Source organism: Rhinopithecus roxellana, chromosome 5 (genome assembly GCF_007565055.1).
Source record: "Rhinopithecus roxellana isolate Shanxi Qingling chromosome 5, ASM756505v1, whole genome shotgun sequence".
In the NCBI taxonomy this organism is placed as follows: domain Eukaryota; kingdom Metazoa; phylum Chordata; class Mammalia; order Primates; family Cercopithecidae; genus Rhinopithecus; species Rhinopithecus roxellana.
In genome coordinates, this window is record NC_044553.1 from 78,174,012 (window position 1) to 78,196,756 (window position 22,745).

The 22,745-nt window shown below is 46.7% G+C and overlaps 1 protein-coding gene across 2 annotated transcripts in view; it reads left to right on the forward strand.

The window, feature by feature from the left end:
- Window positions 1-22,745, forward strand: part of ARID3B (AT-rich interaction domain 3B) — a 62,499-nt gene that overhangs the window by 27,644 nt on the left and 12,110 nt on the right. For both annotated transcript variants that reach the window (XM_030931237.1, XM_010375861.2), the window contains exons 3-4: window positions 9,010-9,081; window positions 9,591-9,663. In XM_030931237.1, coding sequence (XP_030787097.1) covers window positions 9,010-9,081; window positions 9,591-9,663 — 145 coding nt within the window. The remainder of the gene's footprint in view (window positions 1-9,009; window positions 9,082-9,590; window positions 9,664-22,745) is intronic.

The window sequence follows — 22,745 nt, forward strand, 5'->3', positions numbered from 1 at the left end:
ACCATGTTGCCAGGCTGGTCTCAAACTCCTGGTCTCAAGTGATCCGCCTGCCTCAGCCTCCCAAAGTTCTGGGATTGCAGGCATGAGCCACCATGCCTGGCCTGAAATCTAGTGATTTTCTAATGATTACTTTGAGGTTCAGGTCCTAGGAATTTGCTTAAATCTTTGACCTTGGGATTCATAATCTATTTGATTTATAGCAAATAGACACATTATCGTTCTGTGTCTTTTTTTAAAAATTAATTAATATTTTTTATTTTTTTGAAATAGGGTCTTGCCCTGTTGCCCAGGCTGGAGTGTAGTGGTACAACTGTATCTCACTGCAACCTCAGCCTCCCAGGCTCAAGCGATCCTCCCACTGCATCCTCCCAAGTAGCTGGGACTATAGGCATGTACCACCATGCCCAGCTGTTTTTATTTTTTTTTATTTTTTATTTTTTTTGAGACGGAGTCTTGCTCTGTCGCCCAGGTTGGCGTGCAGTGGCCGGATCTCAGCTCACTGCAAGCTCCGCCTCCCGGGTTCACGCCATTCTCCTGCCTCAGCCTCCCGAGTAGCTGGGACTACAGGCGCCGCCACCTCGCCCGGCTAGTTTTTGTATTTTTTAGTAGAGACGGGGTTTCACCGTGTTCACCAGGATGGTCTCGAACTCCTGACCTCGTGATCCGCCCGTCTCGGCCTCCCAAAGTGCTGGGATTACAGGCTTGAGCCACCGCGCCCGGCCCTGTTTTTAATTTTTAAAAAATTTTGTAGAGATAGAGTCTCCATATGTTTCCTGGGTTTAAGCAATCCTTCCGCCTCACCCTCCTAAAGTGCTGGGATTACAGGTGTGAGCCACCGCACCCTGTTCTGTGTCTTCAGAGAACTCTCAAGAATCTCTATAAAAGTTGTCAGTATGTGCAATGGTGATTTAAGGACAGGGCAGTTTCTGAGAGGTTCCAAAATACCAGGAACCCAAGTGAAGACTTGTTAGCTTAGCCCCTGGGCTTTAAACCCTAAGGAAGGGTTAACCCTTGCCTTGGGGAGGAATGAGGTATGGGAACTAAAATTGCTTTGGACATCTGAGCTGTGCTTTAATAAGATATTCCAGGTGGTCAAGGAGTAATCCTAAAATAGCCTAGATACTTAATTGCTTTTAAAGTCAGGCGCTTCTGTCTCTGGGGAGATACAGCTCTAAGGAATGCACGGCTGGCTCCTGAGATCTTAGAGGCATGGTCTGTTGTTGTTGTTGTTGTTTTTATCTTAGTAAAAAGAAAAGGTCCAAGGTAGCCTTCTTGGATCAGGAGACCTTTGTTAAATCTACCCCTTTCTTCTCATTGGCAGTAAGCCTTTGGCTTCTCCTGCTGCCAGGTTTCTTCTGGCAGGGCTCTGAGATTGGTTTTGTCACCCCACCTCCCTAGGCAGTGGTCTGTTTTCATTAGTGTTTAAAGGCTTCCTGCTTGATCCCCTGTCCAGCCTCTGTTTGCATCAGAACATACCTTTCTCACTATAAGAATTCAGATTAATCCTTCTCTTTCTCTTTCATCCCCTCAATCCAGATCCAGCTGATTCTCCATTTATGCCACTCATTTCTCCCTGGTTCTGCTACTCTCCGTCTCCCCCAGTCTCACATTCTCAACTTGGGCTACTGCACAGTCACCTACCCCCAGTGCAGCCTTTCCCTCTAAATTTTTCAATACCATTTACAAAATCTGTCAGCATTACAAGTCATTACTGAGGGGCATTCAACATGTTTTTGATTAAATGAAAAATCATGCTACTTTCTTACTTGTAATTCAAAGACTAAATAGGCCAGGCGCAGTGGCTCACACCTGTAATCCCAGCACTTGGGGAGGCTGAGATGGGCAAATCACCTGAGGTCAGGAGTTTGAGACCAGCCTGGCCAACATGGTGAAACCCTGTCTCTACTAAAAAAAAATACAGAAATTAGCTGGGCATGGTGGCATGTGCCTGTAATCCCAGCTACTTGGGAGGCTGAGGCACCAGAATCAATTGAACCAGGGAGGCGGGGGTTGTAGTGAGCCCAGATTGCACCACTGCACTCCAGCCTGGGTGAGAGAGTGAGACTCTGTCTCAAAAAAGAAAAAAAGAAAGACTAAATAAATAATGTGAAGGTATCAGTTCTATGAGAAATTTTCTGATTTCAGTGCAGCCTGATTCCAAATCATTGTAGGATGGAAAACAAATGATAAGTCGTGACAAATGGTTCAGATTAATCTAGAAAATATAGTTTTTTAAAATAAAACAAAATGAGCATAATTGTGTTTTGTAATTGTCTCTCGCTCTCTCTCCATTAGACAGTAAGCTCCATGAGGTGATCATCTGTCTTCTTGTTTTTCCTTCAGAACCTTTTACCGTAACTGGTAAATTCTAGGTGATCAAATGTTTGTACATGAATGACTGTAATGAAAAAAAAAAAAGGAAAAGTGAAAATCCCCCATGATTCCAATCCAATTAGGTATCTGTATACATTTGTATATTTCTGTTATTTTTTTTCCAACAAAAATGTGCCACTAAACAGTCTAAAACATTGATTTAATCATGTGCTTTTCTGTCCAGGAAAACATCCACTGCCTCCCCACTGTTCACAGTTCAGAGTTTAAATTTCCTTCTGGTATTCAAGGCATCTCACAGCCCCTTTCAACCTTAACTCTTCAGACTTTCTGTCCTTATATCCTCCCTGTCAAAACATGCCTTGTTTATCCCCGACTCCATGCTCATTTAAACTGTAAATCTCCCTTCAACCTATTCTTCAAGACCAGCTTAACCTCCACCTCTAAGCCACCCAGCCTTTTCTTCTACCTCCTGAGCACCTTGGGTTTTCCTATTTGTTGTCTTGCTATTACATGCTATATGTGTTCGGTTTGTTTTTCCAACTTCATGGTAAGACTCCCAGTGGTGGGAACTCCCTTTTTTTTAGTGGTATTCTCAGCACCTTGTACAATGCCCTACCTGGGGTAGGGTCTCAGGAAATCTGTGTTGAATAAACTTGTCATCAGGTCTTTGCTTCTCAGGACAGAAAGGGCCCCTAGAGACCATCTCCTCCTACCTTGTCTCATGTTGGATTCCGCATCATGACATGTCATACAGATGGTCATCCAGAGACAGCAAACTGCCCACCTCCTGGGAAGCTCACTCCATTACCAGGCAGTCCTAATTGTTTTAAAAAGTCCTTCTGTAGACCTGAAATCTTCCTCTGGGTAACTTCTGCCTATCACCCTAGTTGTGCCTTCTGGGGCTTTAGAGAGAAAGGAGGAAAAAGCCTAGTTTCTCTTCACTCACTAGCTTTAGATTTTCAAAGATAGTGAGTCTGTTTATTTCCCCCGTGTGCTGTTGAAATGGGTTCCAGGGTTGAGATGCTGGGGAAGCACTATTCTAATTTTGAGTAGCAGTCAGGTCAGACCTTGATTCATTATTTTTGAAAGCCTGTGTGTACATGTCACAGTGTAAGCTGCCATCTTCCTCTGGTCCATTCAGAGGTGTAGCCCTCTTCTCTCTTTCTCTCTCCCTCTCCCCTGATCCTCTTGTCTTCTGGGGGAAGATGGGGCTCATTCTACTTGAATGGTCTATTTTGGAGGGAGGTAAAAAGTTAGCAATTCTTATTTCAGAACTGCCAGATAACTCTCCTGGGCAAGCATTGTATGAGAGCTGCTTTTCATTTGGCTCAAGTGCCCAGGTGAAGCCATGAGATAAAGCAAGGAATAAAAGAATCTCCCATTGATAGGAGCTGCCCAGTGCTGTGACCTGGGCATTTCAGGCATCTATGGACAGAGGATTTTATTCTCACTTCTTTTTCTTCCTTTCTCCCTTCCTGATCTCCCTACCCAGAACACTTAGTGTTATTCTTTCCAACTACAAGTTAGCATGGTATAACAGAGAGAGCCAAACAGACCTAGGTTTACATCCTGGCACTGTCACTAAGAAGCTCTGAGACCCTGAACGGGTTATTTGAGCTCTTTGAGCCGTTGTTTTCCCATTTCTAAAATAACCACTTCTACATTATAGAATTAAGTGAGAAAATGCTTGTAAGGCTCCTGGTACAATCCTTGGTATGCAGAAGGCACACAAACACTAGCTTTCTGCTACCTTTTCCCTTTCCCCCAACCTTCTTTTCCTGGGGAAAATTAGCTGAATGTAGGTATAGTAGCCAAAGCTAGTCTTGGGTGTGTATTTGGGAGCAAACTATCAGTTTCCTGTGAGCTCCTGGAGAGATCAAAGATGTTAAAAGACAGTTCTCAAGTAGGAGAGGCTGAGAAGGCTGTAAATGGCAATAGGTGGCCACTCTGGCCACTGTTGACTTCCCACACACATTTCTGGGCTATATAATACTGTTGCCTGCTGCTGATGGTGTAACAAAGTCTGTTCCCTGGGCAGGTTAAACTTGCGTGCAGCAAGCCTTCAACCGAAATGCTTTCCTCATCAACCTCTTTTGATTCCTAAAATGTTGAGCTGTCTCTTTTTGGGTTTGTTTTCCCCACACTCCATCTGCCTCTGTTCCCTGCTTTCTTCCACCATTATAGTCTCAGTCAGCCACAGTCAGCATCCGAGAAAAAATTATTTCTGGGCTGATAATTTTCTAGTAGTCACACCCATACCCTATTGATAAGCCAAGAAACCTACAGCACACAAACTTGAATTGCATAAGTGAGCCATGTTTCACAACAGTTGATCAGAGTTAAGAAGCAAGAAAATAACTGGTTAAGCCTATAACCCACCCAATGAAAAGGGAAGGGGAAGACAGAGGAGCTGTGGGGTTGGAGGTCCCACAGGGGAGCCCATCTCTGTCTTTTAGCAGATGTGTCAGTGCTCCCTCTTTATTTTATTATTATTATTATTTTGGTAGAGATGGGGTCTCCCTTACCAGCCTGGCCAACATGGCAAAACCCCACCTCTACCAAAAATACAAAAATTAGCCAGGCATACTGGCATGTACTTGTAGTCCCAGCTACTCAGGAGGATGATGCAGGAGAATTGCCTGAACCTGGGAGGTGGAGGTCGCAGTGACCCAAGATCATGCCACTGCACTCCAGCCTACACAATAGAGAAAGACTGTCTCAAAAAAAAAAAAAAAAAAAAAAAGAGAGAGAGAGTCTTCCTATATTGCCCAGGTTGGTCTTAAAGTGCTGGAATTATAGGCAAGAGCCACCATGCCCAGCCGGTCAGTGCTTTCTATGTGCTCAGGGCTGGAGACAGACAAGTAACTGAACACAGGTGATAGAGCCCAGAGGAGAAAGGCATTGAATCTGCCTGGTGGGCAGAGGCAGGAGGCTCTGCTAGACTGCGAAAGGCAGGCAGGGCTCAGGAATTACTCTCACCTCAGCCAGAAAATCCTGTGAAGCAGGATCAAAGTTTAGCTGCCTTAAGACAAAGAATGAATGCACGTTGGACATTTTTCCATCAGCCCCAGCTGAATGGAGTATCCTTGCCTTGGAGCTGGACAAAAGAAAATACCTCCTCTCTGGGCAACTATTTTCCCCACATTTTCTTTAAATAGAGTAACTGACAGTTCCTATCTGTGGAATGGATCCAACAGTGGGATTACTCAGAGAGTTCGGTGTCTCATTTCTTTCCTGCTCTGGCAAGTCTTCCTGATCTCTGTGGTCACCAAGCTGGAGGCACTTCAAGCTAAGTGGGTCACACTTAGTGGGCTCTGTGCAAGGCCTCAGCATCCTACTGCTCGGATTCTCTTGCAGGTTGGACAAAGCTGGAGAAGTCAAGAGGACCCCACCAGCCCCAGCCCCCATCCTGCCAAGGCATTCTCCGTGCCTGGAGCCGAGCGCTCACACTTGGGTGTTTATTTTCACACATAGTCACATAGTGGTCACAGCAGCGTGCTTGTTTTCACACTGCTCTCCTGCTGTGGAAAGCCCTGTCTGACTTTTTAGGTTGTGGATTCTACCCTTTCCACCCAACTGAGTGTTAAATAGTTTTTGAGTGAGCATTCAGAGTGCTTGGAAGTTACTATAATTAGCAAAAAAAAAAAAAAAAAAAAAAATGGTGCTTTCATCTCTCTTGATGACTGATAGAGAAAGAATCCTTCTGTGAACGAGATCAGCTTCAGAGCTCTGGCCAGAGAGTTGGGAATTGAGCTGCCGCAGTAAACAGCTGACATAACAGAAGCGGCAATGATCCCCCATTAAATGTCTTTCAGCCGATAGGGGCTCCTGGGATAATTGACTTACCAGCAGGAATTACTGGCTCAAACAAAATCACTGGGCATTAGGGCAACCTACTGCATCCTTTGAAAGGGGGAATGTAACTCTCTCTGGTTTTGCTGACCTGACAGGCATAATTCATCTTGATTATTCATTGTGCTAGTTGCCACCAGATGACACCAGATTTCTGGTGACTGTAATTACAATGTGGGATGAGCTTTAGCTTTTTTTTCTTTTTAAACAATGTTCCTTCCACTTGGTTATTGGCTCCCCTCAGCTGAAGGTACTGTAGGAAGGGATCCAACAATGTCTGCCTTGGGAGATGATGAGTGCACGGTCAGATAGCATTTACCGAGCACTGCCGTACACGCGTCTTTTACTAGATAAGCAGAGAAACAGTTTGGTGTAGTCTGTTTCATTTTAACTGGCAGAGTGTCACTTCTTTTTTTTTTTTTTTTTTTTTTTTTTTTTTTTTGAGGCGGAGTCTCGCTCTGTCGCCCGGACTGGAGTGCAGTGGCCGGATCTCAGCTCACTGCAAGCTCCGCCTCCCTGGTTTACGCCATTCTCCTGCCTCAGCCTCCCGAGTAGCTGGGACTACAGGCGCCCACCACCTCGCCCGGCTAGTTTTTGTATTTTTAGTAGAGACGGGGTTTCACCGTGTTAGCCAGGAGGGTCTCGATCTCCTGACCTCGTGATCCGCCTGTCTCGGCCTTCCAAAGTGCTGGGATTACAGGCTTGAGCCACCGTGCCCGGCCGAGTGTCACTTCTTGAGTATACTTACACCACTGTGTGCCAGACTGCTGCTATCAGAAAGTGGGTCTGCATCTCAGAGCCCACTTTGAATAGGTGAAGCAAAATATGGCCCCAAAATATAACTGCGTAATGCCTTCTCCTTTCAGATAAGCTTTATTAAAGGGGAAGGTGGAAGAGAATGGAATTCAACCAAGCTTTTATTTCACTGACATGGTTTTAGAAGAAGATTCCTGAGTAGTCCAAAGAATGTTCTCCCAAGAAACTACTGCTCCCCAGCTCCACATGTCCTTTCCTCACCACATGCATACCCCAGCCAGCTGGGTGGCATGGTGCGCATGTGCCTGTGGTCCTGCGGGAGAAATGAGTATGACAGATTCGGTGTGGGACCTCCACTGACTGGTGGGTCGGGGTGAACAACAGAGTTCTCCTGTGAGAGTTCATACCCTCACTAGCAAAAAGACTTTTTGAACCCCCTGTAAAGTATCTGTATATTTTTTGAAGAGGTGCTTAATTGGTGTACCAGGCAATGTGCTATGTGCCTGAGGACAAAGATAAATAAGACACCTTTGCTCTCAAGGAGCTTACCATATGGTGGGGATGACAGATACATTCCAAGTAATATGTTAAAAATCTAAGCTAGAAGTGAACAGAGATTGCTTCTAGAGTACTTAGTATAGCCATGGTTGAAGGGAAGGCTTCCCGCTGAAGAGATACCTCGTTGGAGGAATAAGAGTTACTGGACTTGGCTGGGCACAGTGGCTCATGCCTGTAATCCCAGCACTTTGGGAGGCCAAGGTGGGCAGATGACCTGAGGTCACGAGTTGGAGATCAGCCTGGCCAGCATGGTGAAACCCCATCTCTACTAAAAATACAAAAAAAAAAAAAAAAGTGAGCCAGGCGTGGTGGCATGCACCTGTAATCCCAGCTACCCAGGAGGTTGAGGCAGGAGAATCGCTTGAACCCGCGAGGTGGAGGTTACAGTGAACTGAGATCGCACTATTGCATTCCAGTTTGGGCAACAATAGCGAAACTCCGTCTCAGGAAAAAAAAAAAAAGAGTTACTGGACTGAATAAAGATGAGAAGCAAGTTTAAAGAATATTTGCCATCCCTTCGGGCCGGGCGCGGTGGCTCAAGCCTGTAATCCCAGCACTTTGGGAGGCCGAGGCGGGTGGATCACGAGGTCAGGAGACGAGACCCTCCTGGCTAACACGGTGAAACCCTGTCTCTACTAAAAATACAAAAAACTAGCCAGGCGTGGTGGCGGGCGCCTGTGGTCCCAGCTACTCGGAGGCTGAGGCGGGAGAATGGCGTAAACCCGGGAGGCGGAGCTTGCAGTGAGCCGAGATCGCGCCACTGCACTCCAGCCTGGGCGACACAGCGAGACTCCGTCTCAAAAAAAAAAAAAAAAAAAAGTTTATTTGCCATCCCTTCCTATTTAGTTGAATGGTGTTGCTTCAACCCAATCACTTAAGATGGGCTTAGGTTTTCATTGTTTCTCTAATAAAAATGAACTCTCACCCTAGTGGCACAGTCTGTATCTTGGGAACAATCTCAGGCCATGGTGGCCCTCGTATCACCATGAATTCTTGCCATGCGGCTTAGGGTTTTGAATAGTGAGGCTTGGCTGAGAGACCAACTTCAGGATGTATGTGCTGCTTGCTTTGACCCTTATCACTTAGAGTGTTGTGTAGGAAACCAGGCGAGGTATCTTCCCAGTCTGCAGGAAAGTGGTGCATTCAGAGTGATGGCTTCTGAGGATCAGCTGGGAATGAGCCCCTTCTAAGCAATGTGGGCTTTTGTGTCTTCCTCTTCCAGGATTATCAAGTATAAATGACACCCACCCTTCTCCAACAAATGAAGAAGATTCTTCCACCTGATTCCCTCTTTATTTTGGAACCAAATCAAAAGCAAAAAAAAAAAAAAAAAAAAGATGTCCCTATAAGGGTGGCAGAATTAGTCTTCTGAGTTGTCTTTTACAGTATGAATGAGGATAGCACAATTGCCAAGCGTCTTCATCTTTGCCCTAAATGATTGCCTTGCCCTCTGTCCTAACTCTTTCTCTTCCTTTGCCCCTCTCAACTTTGTGTTTTGTTCCCTTTTAGAATGGTGGTTTGGCCTGGAGTGATGATGCAGATGGAGGCCGAGGAAGAGAGATCTCTCGAGATTTTGCCAAGGTCTGTAATATTTCCTTTGTGATATAGATAGGGGCAGTTCTGCAGTGGCTTGCTATAGCTGATTCCCAAGAAATAAGGACCAAAGTAGCCAGTGAGTTGCATTTGTAGTGATTCAGATGGCCATAGTGTAACGTACAAGACTTCAACAAGGGCCGGGCGCGGTGGCTCAAGCCTGTAATCCCAGCACTTTGGGAGGCCGAGACGGGCGGATCACGAGGTCAGGAGATTGAGACCATCCTGGCTAATACGGTGAAACCCCGTCTCTACTAAAAAATACAAAAAACTAGCCGGGCGAGGTGGCGGGCACCTGTAGTCCCAGCTACTTGGGAGGCCGAGGAGGAGAATGGCGTAAACGCGGGAGGTGGAGCTTGCAGCGAGCTGAGATCCGGCCACTGCACTCACTCCAGCCTGGGCGACAGAGCGAGACTCCGTCTCAAAAAAAAAAAAAAAAGACTTCAACATGATGGAATTTTTCATTGTGTGTTTTTCTTGGGGGATTGGGATTGCAGCTGTATGAACTGGACGGTGATCCTGAAAGGAAAGAGTTCCTGGATGACCTCTTCGTCTTTATGCAGAAGAGGGGTGAGTGTGCATCTACTCATCATTCCAATTCAGGGAATACTGATAGAGTGCCTACTGTGTGTTAATCAGTGTTAGACATCCTGGACCACTAATCCTCATCCAGGAGGACAAGAGGCATTTACTGCCAATTGGTTCTGGATTTAGCCAAATAACTGATAGCCAGATTGAAGAGGACAGAGAAGGCGTTGGCACAAAGTAGATGGAATGATCGTCCACGTTTGGCCCTGCCTGATTTTGTGTCTCTTCTTCCAATTAACTGGTCTCTGGAATCACTTCAAATTCAAATATGCCTTTTTTAAGCCTTAAAGCTACCCTGGACTTCACTTAATCTAGCATGTAGGGCTTCTTGTTGGCATATCTAGTCTCATGGAGACTGAGAAAGGTAAGTGAAAGAATAGAGGCCCCTCAGGATATTTTGGAAGGGTCTGAAATGATCCTTGGAAAGGAAAGGCCAACACTTTCTTCTTACCCATTGACTTTTGATGTTTTGTATTTGCTGGCTTGGTTAGAACATTCCTGCAGTTTTATGGTCAGGTACATAGGCATCTGCCTTTTTTTTTTTTTGAGATAGAGTCTCACTCTGTTGCCCAGGCTGGAGTGCCGTGGCATGATCTCAACTCACTACAACCTCTGCCTCCCGTGTTCAGGCAATTCTCGTGCCTCAGCCTCACAAGTGGCTGGGACTATAGGTGCCCACCACCATGCCTGGCTAATTTTTGTATTTTATTTTCACTAGAGATGGGGTTTCACCATGTTGGCCAGGCTGGTCTCAAAATCCTGACCTTAAGTGATCCACCTGTCTTGGCCTCCCAAAGTACTGGGATTATAGGCATGAGCCACTGCGCCCAGCCGCCATCTGCCTTATAATGCACCCTCCCAATTCTCTTTCCTTCTCTCCTCACTCCCCGCACATCCCCAAGAGCCATCTCCACTATAGACTATGGTGTGACTGAGTTTAGAGCCGAGTGACTCAACTTCCTGGCTTTGTATTCAGTTATAGCAATGGGTTCACCAGCCAGGTCAGCCCTCAGAATGCGTGGCCAGCACCCCAGCCTCTCTAGGAGAAGGCCTTCAGCAACCTGTGTGGGTCCACCTTAATCACCCTCAGGACAAAACCATAGGAGAGCTACTCCCAGTAGCCTGTTCCCAGCATCCTGTTACAGCTGATCATGCATCCCTTGGTGCCTGTGTCAACAACTTTATTGAGACTTAAGAATGAAATCTTCCTCTTTATTCTGGGCCAAGCTGTAATGGCAGCCCCCAGCAGCTAAATATTCTAAGCTCATTTCTCTCTCTTTCCCTCCTTCCTCCCACTCCTGTACCTTTGGCAGTCTTATTGCCTTCTTGGTAGCATGTTTGTTACTGCTAGTTTGCTTAAAAAGGCAATCGAAAGTTTTGAATCTTGGTTTTCCCGAATCTCTAAGCCCATCAAAGCAATGTGAGCAGCCCTCATTAGTTTGCTCCTCCAGCTGTTACCTGGAACTACACGTGTCAGTAAAAAACAAGAATATAATCCTGAGGCTAGGCACAGTGGCTCCTGCCTGTAATCCCAACACTTTGGGAGGCCAAGGTGGGTGGATCAGGAGGTCAAGAGATCAAGACCATCCTGGCCAACATGGTGAAACTCCGTCTCTACTAAAAATACAAAAATTAGCTGGGCGTGGTGGTGCCTGCCTGTAGTTTCAGCTACTTGGGAGGCTGAGGCAGGAGAATTGCTTGAACTCGGGAGATGGAGGTTGCAGTGAGCCAGGATTGTGCCTCTGCACTCCATCCTGGCAACAGAGTGAGACTCCATTCAAAAATAAAGAAAAGAAAAAAAAAAAAAAAAAAAAAAAAAAAAATATATATATATATATATATATATATATATATATATATATATATATATATTCCTGAAAGATAATGTGACTGGCAGCAATGAACCTCCCCATTTGCCCTGAGAGAGAGAAATCCACTTAATACTTTGGTCTCCCCTTCCAATTACCTTTTAATTATTTACAAGCTCCACAAGCCCAGCTGGTGCAAACCCAGGAGCTGATCCTGTCTCAGAGGGGCTGCCATAGCAATATAGATTTTAATCAGCAGTGGAGCTCCACCGCTATATTTTCCACTTCATTGTTTTTCTCCCTTCCTTGAAGGATTTTTAAAGGAAAATGGAAGTGAGATCAGCCAAGCCAATTGTGAAGATCAGTAACTGTTTACTACTATATGTCCCCACTAGACTAGGAGCTCCTCAAGGAGGACCACTTTGTCATTCTTTCATGTCCCCAGTGCTAGCACAGGGCCAGGCAGGAAGGTGCTTAGGACATGTTTGCTGTGCGAGCAGTCTTGTTGGTTTTCCTGGCTCAGCTTGCCACATGCAGGGTATTCGAGCTGCATTGAGGTTTGGGTGCATCTGTGTCCTTCAGCCAGCTGCCCCGTAATTGAGAGTCAGCAGTAGAGAGCAGTCTTTGCTGCATATCCTGCTGTTCTGCGGCAACTGGGACTGCCAGATTGCCATCTAGTATATTTCTGAGTGAACCCAAAGCAGGAGCGAGTGACTTCCTTTGATAATGTCAGTTTATGGTTCTTCAGGTCCTGAGTAAATCTTTGTCCTGTCTTCAGCACTTATGTCAGGTATTTCACTATTTGCTGGCATTACCAACAGAAGGGAAACGGTTCTGTCTGCTACTTGTTACTTTAATAAAAGGTTTCTCAGCCTCAGCACTGTTGACTTTGGGATGGATAGTCCTTTGTTGTGGAGACTGTCCTGTGCACTGTAGGATTTTGTTTTTATTTTTGAGACAGAGTCTCACTCTGTTGCCTCAGCTGGCATGCAGTGGTGCGATCATAGCTCACTGCAGCCTCAAAGTGCTGAGCTGAAGCCTTTCTCCTACTTCAGCCTTCTGAGTAGCTGGGACTATAGGTAGGCACCATCATGCCTGGCTAACTTTTTTGTTTTGTAGAAATGGGGTCTCACTATGTTGCCCAGGCTGGTATTGAACTCCTGACCTCAAGTGATCCTCCCACCTCGGCTTTTCAGAGTGCTGGGATTACAGGTGTGAGCCACTGCACTTGGTTACTACAGGATGTTTAGCAGTATCCATGGTCTCTATCCACTAGATACCAATAGCAGCCCCTCAGTCACAACAACCAAAAATGTCTCTAGATGTCATAAATGTCTCCTGGAGGGCAAAATTGTCCCCTGTTGAGACCCTCTGGCATGGAAAGATGGGAAAGAGAATAAAGATGTAAAATTTTCTCTGCAAGAAAAACTCTTAGCTGAGTGTGGTGGCTCACACCTGTAATCCCACCACTGTGGAAGGCTGAGGCAGGAGGATCAGGTGAGTCCAGGATTTGAAGACCAGCCTGGGCAACATAGTGAAACCTTGTCTCTACAAAAAATAAAACAAAATTAGCCAGGCGAAGTGATGCATGCCTGTAGTCCCAAGCTACTTGGGAGGCTGAGGTGGGCGAATTGCTCAAGCCGGGGAGTTGGAGGCCACCATGAGCCAACATTGCACCACTGCCCTCCAGCCTGGGCAACAAAGTGAGACCTTGTCTCAAAAAAAAAAACCAAAAAAGGAAAAAAAAAACTTTTTGTGAAAATCATCTTACCTTCAGTCAGGTACATGAGAGCAAGCTGTGTCAGGTAGCGCTGTTTCCTGTGACTGAGTACCACAGGAGTGAGTGCTGGGACCTCACCCTGGGTTGGAGTACACAGAAAGCCTCTGAGACGAGCTGTGGCTCTAGTGTATCAGACCCAACCATGTAGGTGGAGGAAAAAATGCTGTGACACATGTGGTCCTGGTGTAACTGGAAGAACCCTTGTTGGTGGCCCACAGCCAGGGGCCATCCTGGATGGGTCAGCTGGCACCAGTCTCTGAAGGGCTATGTTTGCCCAAAAAGTTAGTACTTCAGTCTTTAGATACAGCTAAGTTATTGAAGGCAAAACGTAGGCTTTTAGGAAACTTGTTGTGGTAGTGTGTAGTTGGGCTAGAAAGGAGAGACTGAGGCAGGAAGATAGTGTAGAGGTTGTTATTTCCCAGCGATCTCCTTCCTAGAAAACTCTTATCTGGTAGTCTGAACTAGAGTGAGTGGTTCAAGAGGATTGGGAGTGGGGCATGGGGGCTCACGCCTATAATTCCAGTACTTGGGGAGGCCTAGGTGGGAGGATCACTCGAGACCAGGAGTTTGAGATCAGCCTGAGCAACATAGCAAGACCCCATCCGTATAATTTTTTTCTTTTTTGAGATGGAGTCTTGCTGTGTCGCCCAGGCTGGAGTGCAGTGGCACAATCTCGGCTCACTACAACCTCCGCCTCCTACGTTCAAGCGATTCTCCTGCTTCAGCCTCTTGAGTAGCTGGGATTACAGGCATGCACCACCATGCCCAGCTAATTTCGGTATTTTTTTTAGTAGAAACGGGGTCACACCATGTTGGTCAGGCTGGTCTCAAACTCCTGACCTTGTGATCCGCCCGCCTTGGCCTCCCAAAGTGCTCGTGGGATTACAGGTGTGAGCCACCGTGCCCTGCCTGACCTCATCCCTATAATTTAAAAAAGAAGAAGAAGAAGAAGAAGATGTAATTCCAGCTACTTGGGAGGCTGAGTCAGGAGAATCACTTGAACCCGGGAGGCAGAGGTTGCAGTGAACCAAGATCGCACCACTGCACTCCAGCCTGGGCAACAAGAGCAAAACTCCATCTCAGAAAAAAAAAAAAAGAAGAAAATTTTAAAAGAGGGGTGGGAACAGATTGCACTTTTATTTTAATTAATTAACTTACTTATTTTTGAGATAGGGTCTCACTCTATTGCCCAAGCTGGAGTATAGTGGCACAATCGTGGCTCACCGCACCCTTGACCTCCCCAGGCTCAGGTGATCCTCCCACCTCAGCCTCCTGAGAATCTGGGCCGAGAGGTGTGTGCCACCACACTCAGCTAATTTTTCTGTTTTTTTTTTTTTTTTTTATGTGGAGACGAAGCCCTTGTGTTGCCCAGGCTAGGTATCGAACTCCTGGGCTCAAGTGATGCAACTGCCTTGGCCTCCCAAAGTGCTGGGATTACAAGCATGAACCACCACACCGTGCTGGGCTTCAGATTACACTTTTAATCATGTGAAGCCTTCTTGCTGTCTTTGTTCCCTTTTTTGAGACAGTCCTAGTCTGGAGTTCAGTGGTCAATCTTGGCTTACCACAACCTCCCCATCCTGGGTTCAAGTGATTCTCGTGCCTCAGCCTCCCAAGTGCTGGAATTACAGACATGAGCCACCACACCTGGCCTGTCTTCTTCTTCTTCTTTTTTTTTTTTTCTTTTTTTAACGAAGTCTTCCTCTGCAGCCCAGGTTGGAATGCAGTGGCACCATCTCAGCTCACTGCAACCTCCGCCTCCCAGGTTCAAGTGATTCTCCTGCCTCAGCCTCCCAAGTTGCTGGGATTACAGGTGCATACCATTGCACCTGGCTAATTTTTTTGTATTTTTAGTAGAGACAGGATTTCACCATGTTGGCCAGGCTGGTCTTGAGCTCCTGACCTCAGGTAATCCACCCGCCTCAGCCTCCCAAAGTGTTAGGATTATAGGCGTGAGCCACCGAGCCCGGCTGTCTTTGTTCTTAACAGAATGGTGAGACCAAGGGCCCTTAGACATTTGTGACTTGTCACTTGTGGAGTGTCTGGGGGACACTGGAGGCAGATCTTGTTAGCTGGGACCAAGGAAAAGCCTCATAGACCTCGGCAGCAGTTCAGGGACTTGGCCTCCATAGCTAATATGAAAGATAAGCAATAGATATCACAGGAGTCATTGGAAATAGCCTGAGTTAGCCTGGACAGCATAGTGAGACCCTGTCTCTACACAAAAACATTTTTGTTTTTATTAGCTGAGTGTGGTGGCATGCGCCTGTAATCTCAGCTACTTTGGAGGCTGAGGTGGGAGGATCACTTGAGCTTGGAAGGTCAAGGCTACAGTGAGCTGAGCTCATACCATTGCACTCCAGCCTGGGCAACAGAGTGAGACCTTGTCTCAAAAAAAAAAAAAAAAAAAAAAAAAGAGGGATAGGGAAATGAAGAAAGAAAGAAAAGAAAGAAAATAGCCTGAGTTTCAAAGGCTTGGAGACACCCAACTGGGCTGTGAGAAGGACCGGCAGCTTTGACACAGCAGACTGTGCCCACAGAGGAAGCAGACAGCTCTGAGGGAGGCAGCACACAGCAGGCCACCCCAAATGACTGCAGCTGCAGGTGATAAAACGGCTGTCCAGTGGGAGACAGGGACAGGCCATAACTGCTGGTTTGTGCTGTGTCTCTCGCTTGTTAACATGTTTGGGTGAATTGACTGCAACAGATGGGCCTTTCAGCCCTCAGCACCTTGGTTTCTAGGCAAGACCAGGGTGACTTGCACCCTGGCGAGCCCCTCCCCTCCCTGAGCAGCAGAGCAACCTGCCCATAAAGGAGCCTGAGAAGAATGGAGTCAGATGAGGCAGTGCCCTGTGGAGGTGGAAAGAGCTCTGGACTGATAGTGCAAAGCCAGGGCTAACATCCCTTCGTTCTCCTGATCTTGAGCACATCCTCCCCACTCTGGTGGCCACAGTTTCCTTATCTATAGAATAAGAGGGTTCAATTAGAGTTGTCTTGGAAGTTTCTATTGTCTGTATTGTATATCCATGATTGTGTGTATTGAGCTACCCTTGATGAACAAAAATTAAAGGAAGAAAAGCCCCTTTAGCAGTTTTCTATCAAAGTAATTATGTGAAACACCACCAGGAATCTCCGAGACCAAATGCGTCTCTCCTGTCCTTGCTGTGTAATGTATTTCCTCTTTTGCTGACTGAAGCCAAATTCAATTAAGCACGTTGCCCTTGACTGTCCCCCACCACCCCACTCCCGCCAGAATATTTCTCTAGAAAAGATTGGTTAGGTTTTAGAACTGTGATGCCCCTTTTGGCTCACCTTTTGCCTTGTGTGTGCAAAAGATACACACATTTCAGCTGGATGCATTGGCTCACGCCTGTAATCCGAGCACTTGGGGAGGCCAAAGCAGGCGTATCACTTGAGGCCAGGGGTTTGAGACTAACCTGGCCACCATGGTGAAACACCATCTCTACTAAAAATACAAAAATTAGCCAGGCATGGTGGCACATGCCTGCAATTCCAGCTACTCGGGAGACTGAGGCAGGAGAATCGCTTGAACCTGGGGGACAGAGGTTGCAGTGAGCCAAGATCGCACCACAGCCTGGGCAACAGAATGAGACTGTCAAAAAAACAAACAAAAAACGTGTTTCTTTGGCAAACATAAAGCCAAAACAGTTCTAAATAAAATTGTCTGGCTAATTTAACTCCCTGTGGGTAGTTTCTGAAATACCATTCCCTCATAGATTTTCCATTTAGTCTTTCAGTGCCCAAGGGGAGGGACTAATTTCTAAGTCTAATAAGCAAAGGCTATTATAAACGATTTCATTTTTCCTTCATCAGTGAGGAAGAAAAGCTTGTTCTCTTATTCCCTAGGAGGTGAAACAGAAGTGTGGTTTCATTAGAGAGTCAGGATGATGATGATGACGATAATGGTGATTTTACTGTTACTTGCATTTTTATTATACCATACACATTACAGAACCCTTTCAACCCATTATCTGATCTGCTGCTGCCCTCAGCTCCAGCTCTGTGGAGTAGAGAGAGCAAAGGTTATCACCTGTAACCCTGAAGAAGCAGACCAAGGTTAAGTGACTCACCTAAGGCCACAAAGCAGACTTAGCGTGCAGTCTCCTAACTCCCAGGCCAGTGTGCTCTGCTTCTCCTGCCTTATCTTTGAGAAACTTCTTCCCTAGAGCCAGGAACCCCATCACTCCCCTTTGGGGCAGCAGGCAAGGATTGTGTCTTCTGCAGCATTCACTGCCCCCAAGAGGGTGCTGGCCTGTCTTCACAGGCCACCGTCCAGTAGTGCTTCTGAGCATCTAGCCGATGAACACAGGGTAGAACCTAACGTGCAGGATGGGTCTTCATCTCAGGATCAGGGCTGTTTCTCAGAGAAATAGGGAAGGGCAGATGTGACAACTCGGAGTGGCACAGAGGCTGCCATCTGTCAAGGCAGGATGGGGTAGGGGTTGGGGGACACAGGAGGCGCCCAGAATGCCCTCAAGCAAGGCTCTTTTTTCCTGCCCCTGCCCCATCTGGGCACACCAGGCTAAGGAACTGCCTGGTTACATGGAAGACAAGTTTTGTCAAGCTCTCACTTGTAGACCTGCCCTCCTGCCCTCATCAGTTCTGTTCAAGGCTGCAAACTGACCTTGGTTTTCCCAAATGGATTGTTGGATCTTCAGAATATACAAAGAATTTACTGTGGGAAAAGGGCTTAGTCTGCTTCAAAGTGCAACTTGAGTGTTTTTCCTTCTGTTGTGTGCTTATCTATCCATCTCAGGCAAGGAAATGTTCATGACATATATTGCTTTGCCTTTTGGTGGCGGCAATTTCTTGTATATTCTTTGTATCTTGCCGTAAATGGTCTGTGTCCTAGACACCCTTCCTGGTAGACGAAAATATGTTGTCTTTTTCAGATGAAATAGGCTTTGGGGGCCGGGCGTGGTGGCTCAAGCCTGTAATCCCAGCACTTTGGGAGGCCGAGACGGGCGGATCACGAGGTCAGGAGATCGAGACCATCCTGGCTAACACGGTGAAACCCCGTCTCTACTAAAAACTACAAAAAACTAGCCGGGCGACGTGGCGGCGCCTGTAGTCCCAGCTACCTGGGAGGCTGAGACAGGAGAATGGCGTGAACCCGGGAGGCGGAGCTTGCAGTGAGCTGAGATCCGGCCACAGCATAGCACTCCAGCCTGGGTGACAGAGCGAGACTCCGTCTCAAAAAAAAAAAAAAAAAAGAAATAGGCTTTGGGGCTTCATTTTCTAACTTTATCCCCAAATGAAAGTCTAAAATGCAAATCTTTAAGTGTCTGGATTAGCCCTTTGTCTGAGGCCAGATCTTTTTCTCTATCTAGGTGACCCAGCTGCTGTTAAAAATATATAGTTTTTTTTCCATTTTTAATAGTCCTTATAATACTCTATAAATACCCCATTATCCACAATCATAGAAAGGGAATCTGGTTTTTGAAAGTCACAATTAATTTGAATAGCCTGCTTTTGTCATTAAATTCAGCCTCTTCCCCTTCAAAATCTTTTATTGGTATTTCTAACACATGGGAAAATTGAGTTATTTGATAGTTTTGCCTCTTTTGTCCCAAAGTGAACCAATATTCAGTAAATCATCTAAGAGTTGGTACAGGGAAAGATTGCAGTGAGTGTTTGGCCTACTTCCACCATGGGGAAGTTCCGCGGGGTCTTGAGAGGCTAGTGGCACGGACAGCACTGGAAGCTCAGACAGCCATGCACTGCTCAGGCCAGAAGGCCCATGAGGTGTGCCCCAGGCCAGCCAGTCTTCCACTCCCCTCCTGGAGATGCCAACCAGATCTGCCCAGGGGCAGGCAAAGCAGGGAAGACCCTGCAGTCCACCTCCTTCTGACTCATTGGCCAGTTTCTCTGAATGCAGTTGTCATAGCCATAATATTTTGGGGTTTTTTTTTGGTTTTGTTTGTTTGTTTGTTTTTTGAGACAGAGTCTCGCTCTGTTGCCCAGGCTGGAGCACAATGGTGCGATCTCGGCTCACTGTAACCTCCTCCTCCTGGGTTCAAGCGATTCTCCTGCCTCAGCCTCCCGAGTAGCTGGGATTACAGGCGCCTGCCATCACACCCAGCTAGTTTTTGTATTTTTAGTAGAGATGGGGTTTCACCATGCTGGCCAGGCTGGTCTCAAACTCCCGACCTCAGGTGATCTGCCCACCTCAGCCTCCCAAAGTGCTGTGATTACAGGCGTGAGCCACTGCGCGCAGCCACCATAATCTTATTATTAGGCATAGCAGAATACAATATTACATTTACTGTTGAACTTCGCCTAAAGAGATTAGTCGAAGCTGGAGTAGCAAAAAAGGTAATGAGTTTAAAATTAGCCTCTGAGGTTGTAAAACAACCAGCTCTCCCATGCATTACAGCTGGCAGTGTAAAGGGATACATCTACTTTGGAAGTCTGTTTGGTAGTGTTTGCTAAAGCTAAACATACCTGGACCTTGTTACCCAGCTGTTGCACTCCTGGGTATATTCCCAACAGAAATGAGTGCTTGTGTTCACTGAAAGATACAGGCAAGCATATTCATAGCAGCTCCATTCATTATAGCCAAAAACTGGAAAGAATTCCAATGTCCATCAGTAGTAGAATGGATAAATAAATGTAGCATAGTCACATACTAGAACACTACACAGCAGTAGAAAGTTATGAACCAGACGGGTGCAGTGGCTCACACCTGTAATCACAGCACTTTGGGAGGGTGAGGCGGGTGGATCACTTGAGCTCAGAAGTTCAAGAGCAGCCTAGGCAACATGGTGAAACCCCATCTCTACCAGAAAAAAAAAAAAGCCAGATGTGGTGGCACCTGCTGTAGTCCCAGCTACTTAGGAGGCTGAGGTGAGAAGATTGCTTGAGCCTGGGAGGAAGAGGCTGCGATGAGGCGAGATCATGTCATTGCACTCTAGTCTGGGCTACAGAGTGAGACTCCGTCTCAAAAAAAAAAAAAAAAGTTGTGAACTACTGCTATACACCACTGGGATGACTCTCAGACCTGATATTGAACAAAAGAAGCCAGACACAGAATATATACTATATGAGTCCATTTATATAAAGTTAAAAAAATATATGTCAGAATAGCAGTTTATTTCCAGAATGGGTAGGGTGGAGGGATGGATATTGATTGGAAAGAGGCATGAGAGAGTTTTCTAGGGGTGCTGGACATGTCCTGTATTTTGGCCGGGCGTGGTAGCTCACGTGTGTAATCCCAGCACTTTGGGAGGCTGAGGCAGGCGGATCACCTGTGGTGAGGAGTTCAAGACCAGCCTGGCCAAGATGGTGAAATCCCGTTTCTACTAAAAATGCAGAAATTAGCCAGGCATGGTGGCAAGCACCTGTAATCCCAGCCACTTGGGAGGCTGAAGCAGGAGAATCACTTGGACCCAGGAGATGGAGGTTGCAGTGAACCCAGATCACACCACTGCACTCCAACCTGGGCAACAGAGTTGAGACTCTGTCTCAAAAAAAAAAAAAAAAAAAAAAGTTCTATGTTTTGATGTGAGGGATGTTTGCAGAGGTGTATTTGGAAGTACACATCTAGCGAGCTGTATGGTTAAGGTTAATGCACTATACTGTATGTAAGTTAGACCCACTCAGTGGGCAATTGGAGGTGGAAGGCTTAAGGATTCTTGTCAGTCCATGCTAGCATATTGGCACATCCTTGCCTCTGCCCTGTCCTGTGGAACAGTGCAACTACAAGCTGCACGGCTGACTGCCAGACACTGCTGCCTGGTTTCCCAGCGGGAGACCTTTCCTTTTCCTTTCCCTTTCCCTTTTCCTTTCCTATTACAACTTTTGTTAGAGGTTCAAGGGGTACATGTGCAGGTTTGTTACATGGATATATTGCATGGCACCAAGGTTTGGGGTGCGATTGATCCCGTCACCCAGGTAGTGTGCATAGTACCCAGTAGGTAGTTTTTCAGTCCTTGTCCCCTCTAGTAGTCGCCAGTATCTGCTGTGATATTCTCTATATGAACAAGTTATGGGAGAAAATCAGCAGTCATTTCTCTACTGGCTTCTGGGGAGCAGACTTGGAGCAGGCCTGGAGCAGGGCAAGAATGAAGATGCAGAGGAATGTTCAGGAAGCCTGCCTGCCTGCACACATTCCCTGCTTAACACAGGTCTTAACTTCTCTAGGCTCTCTGGTCAGCTCTCTTTGACAGTTAGGCTATGGAAATGATTAATGATCTTTCTCAAAGCCAGGAAACAGCAGTGAGGGTCCCTGGCAGGGCCATACCCTGGGTCCTGGGCCCTCACCCCTGCACACTGGGCAAGAAGGCAGCCATATGAGTCTGTCTGGGGTCCCTGCCCCTGTTTGCTTCTGGACTTCCCTGGAACCGGCCCATTCTCTGCAATGGGGAGGAAGTGACTTTCCCTTCAACACTCTTACCATCTCTCATCTTTGTCTCCAAAGCGAGAAGAGGCCATCTCTTCTTCTGCCCTCACCCCTATCCCCAGCTCAGGTTGTCTTGGTTGTCTGAGCGGCAGGAAGGAACACAAAGTACCAGGGGAGCAGCTTTTGTTCGGCCACATCTGCAGTGGAAGCTGCTAATCACAGCTGTGGTCTGCTAGTGCCAGCGCCCAGCGGCATTCCCACCAACAAGGGTTAAAGCCCCAGGAGTCCCGCCAACTTCACTGGGTCCATAGCCCTCATAAAAGCCTTTTACATCCGTCCCTCCCTCGGGCTGCAGGCTCCCTGGCTGAAATCTGATAAGGGGCCTCTTTGTTGCAACTGTCAGTCTCCTTTATTGAGGAGGGAACTGGAGACCAGCAGCACTTCTTGGGGTGCAGATAAGGCCCTGGATTCCTGTCAGAGAGAGCATGATTAATTACCCTCAATCCTAGCTCCTGCTTTGATAGCAGTGACTGACAGTCCACAGGCTTCCCCATCAGGTGCTCACCCTCTTCTGGGAGGCGTGATGGGGGTGAAGATTTGGTCTTCTGTAGGGCCAACACCAGTGACCCACAAAGAACTCTCTTCAGTGGGTATTTGCCTCCTTCCCAGGGCTCTGCGGGTTGCTCTTGCATTTATTGTGGACAGAGGCCCGTCTCTCTCAGGTGAAGAGCTTCCTTAGAGGAAGATAGAAAACAGTCCAGAGAGCAGGCCAGAGACCCCTTGCTCCCTCCCACAAAGGCTGGGAAAGGAGCCATTGCTTGTGGATGTGAATTTCACAAATCTGGTCTTAAGCCAGGGGCCCTTCACAGAGAAAATCTCAAACCATCTGTATCAAGGCCATTTGACAACATTACTCTGTCATTCAGGCAGGTTCCTAAAACCAAGTCATTCTCCCTTTGGTAATAATCACAACTGCCAATTTTTGTTTGTTTATCAATTTGTATGTTGCTGGCTTGAAGGTACATCAGCAGAATTTTGTTTTAATTTTTTATTCATAGACTTTAGAACTGAAAATCATCTAGTCCAAGTTCCTCACTTCACATTTGCGGAAACT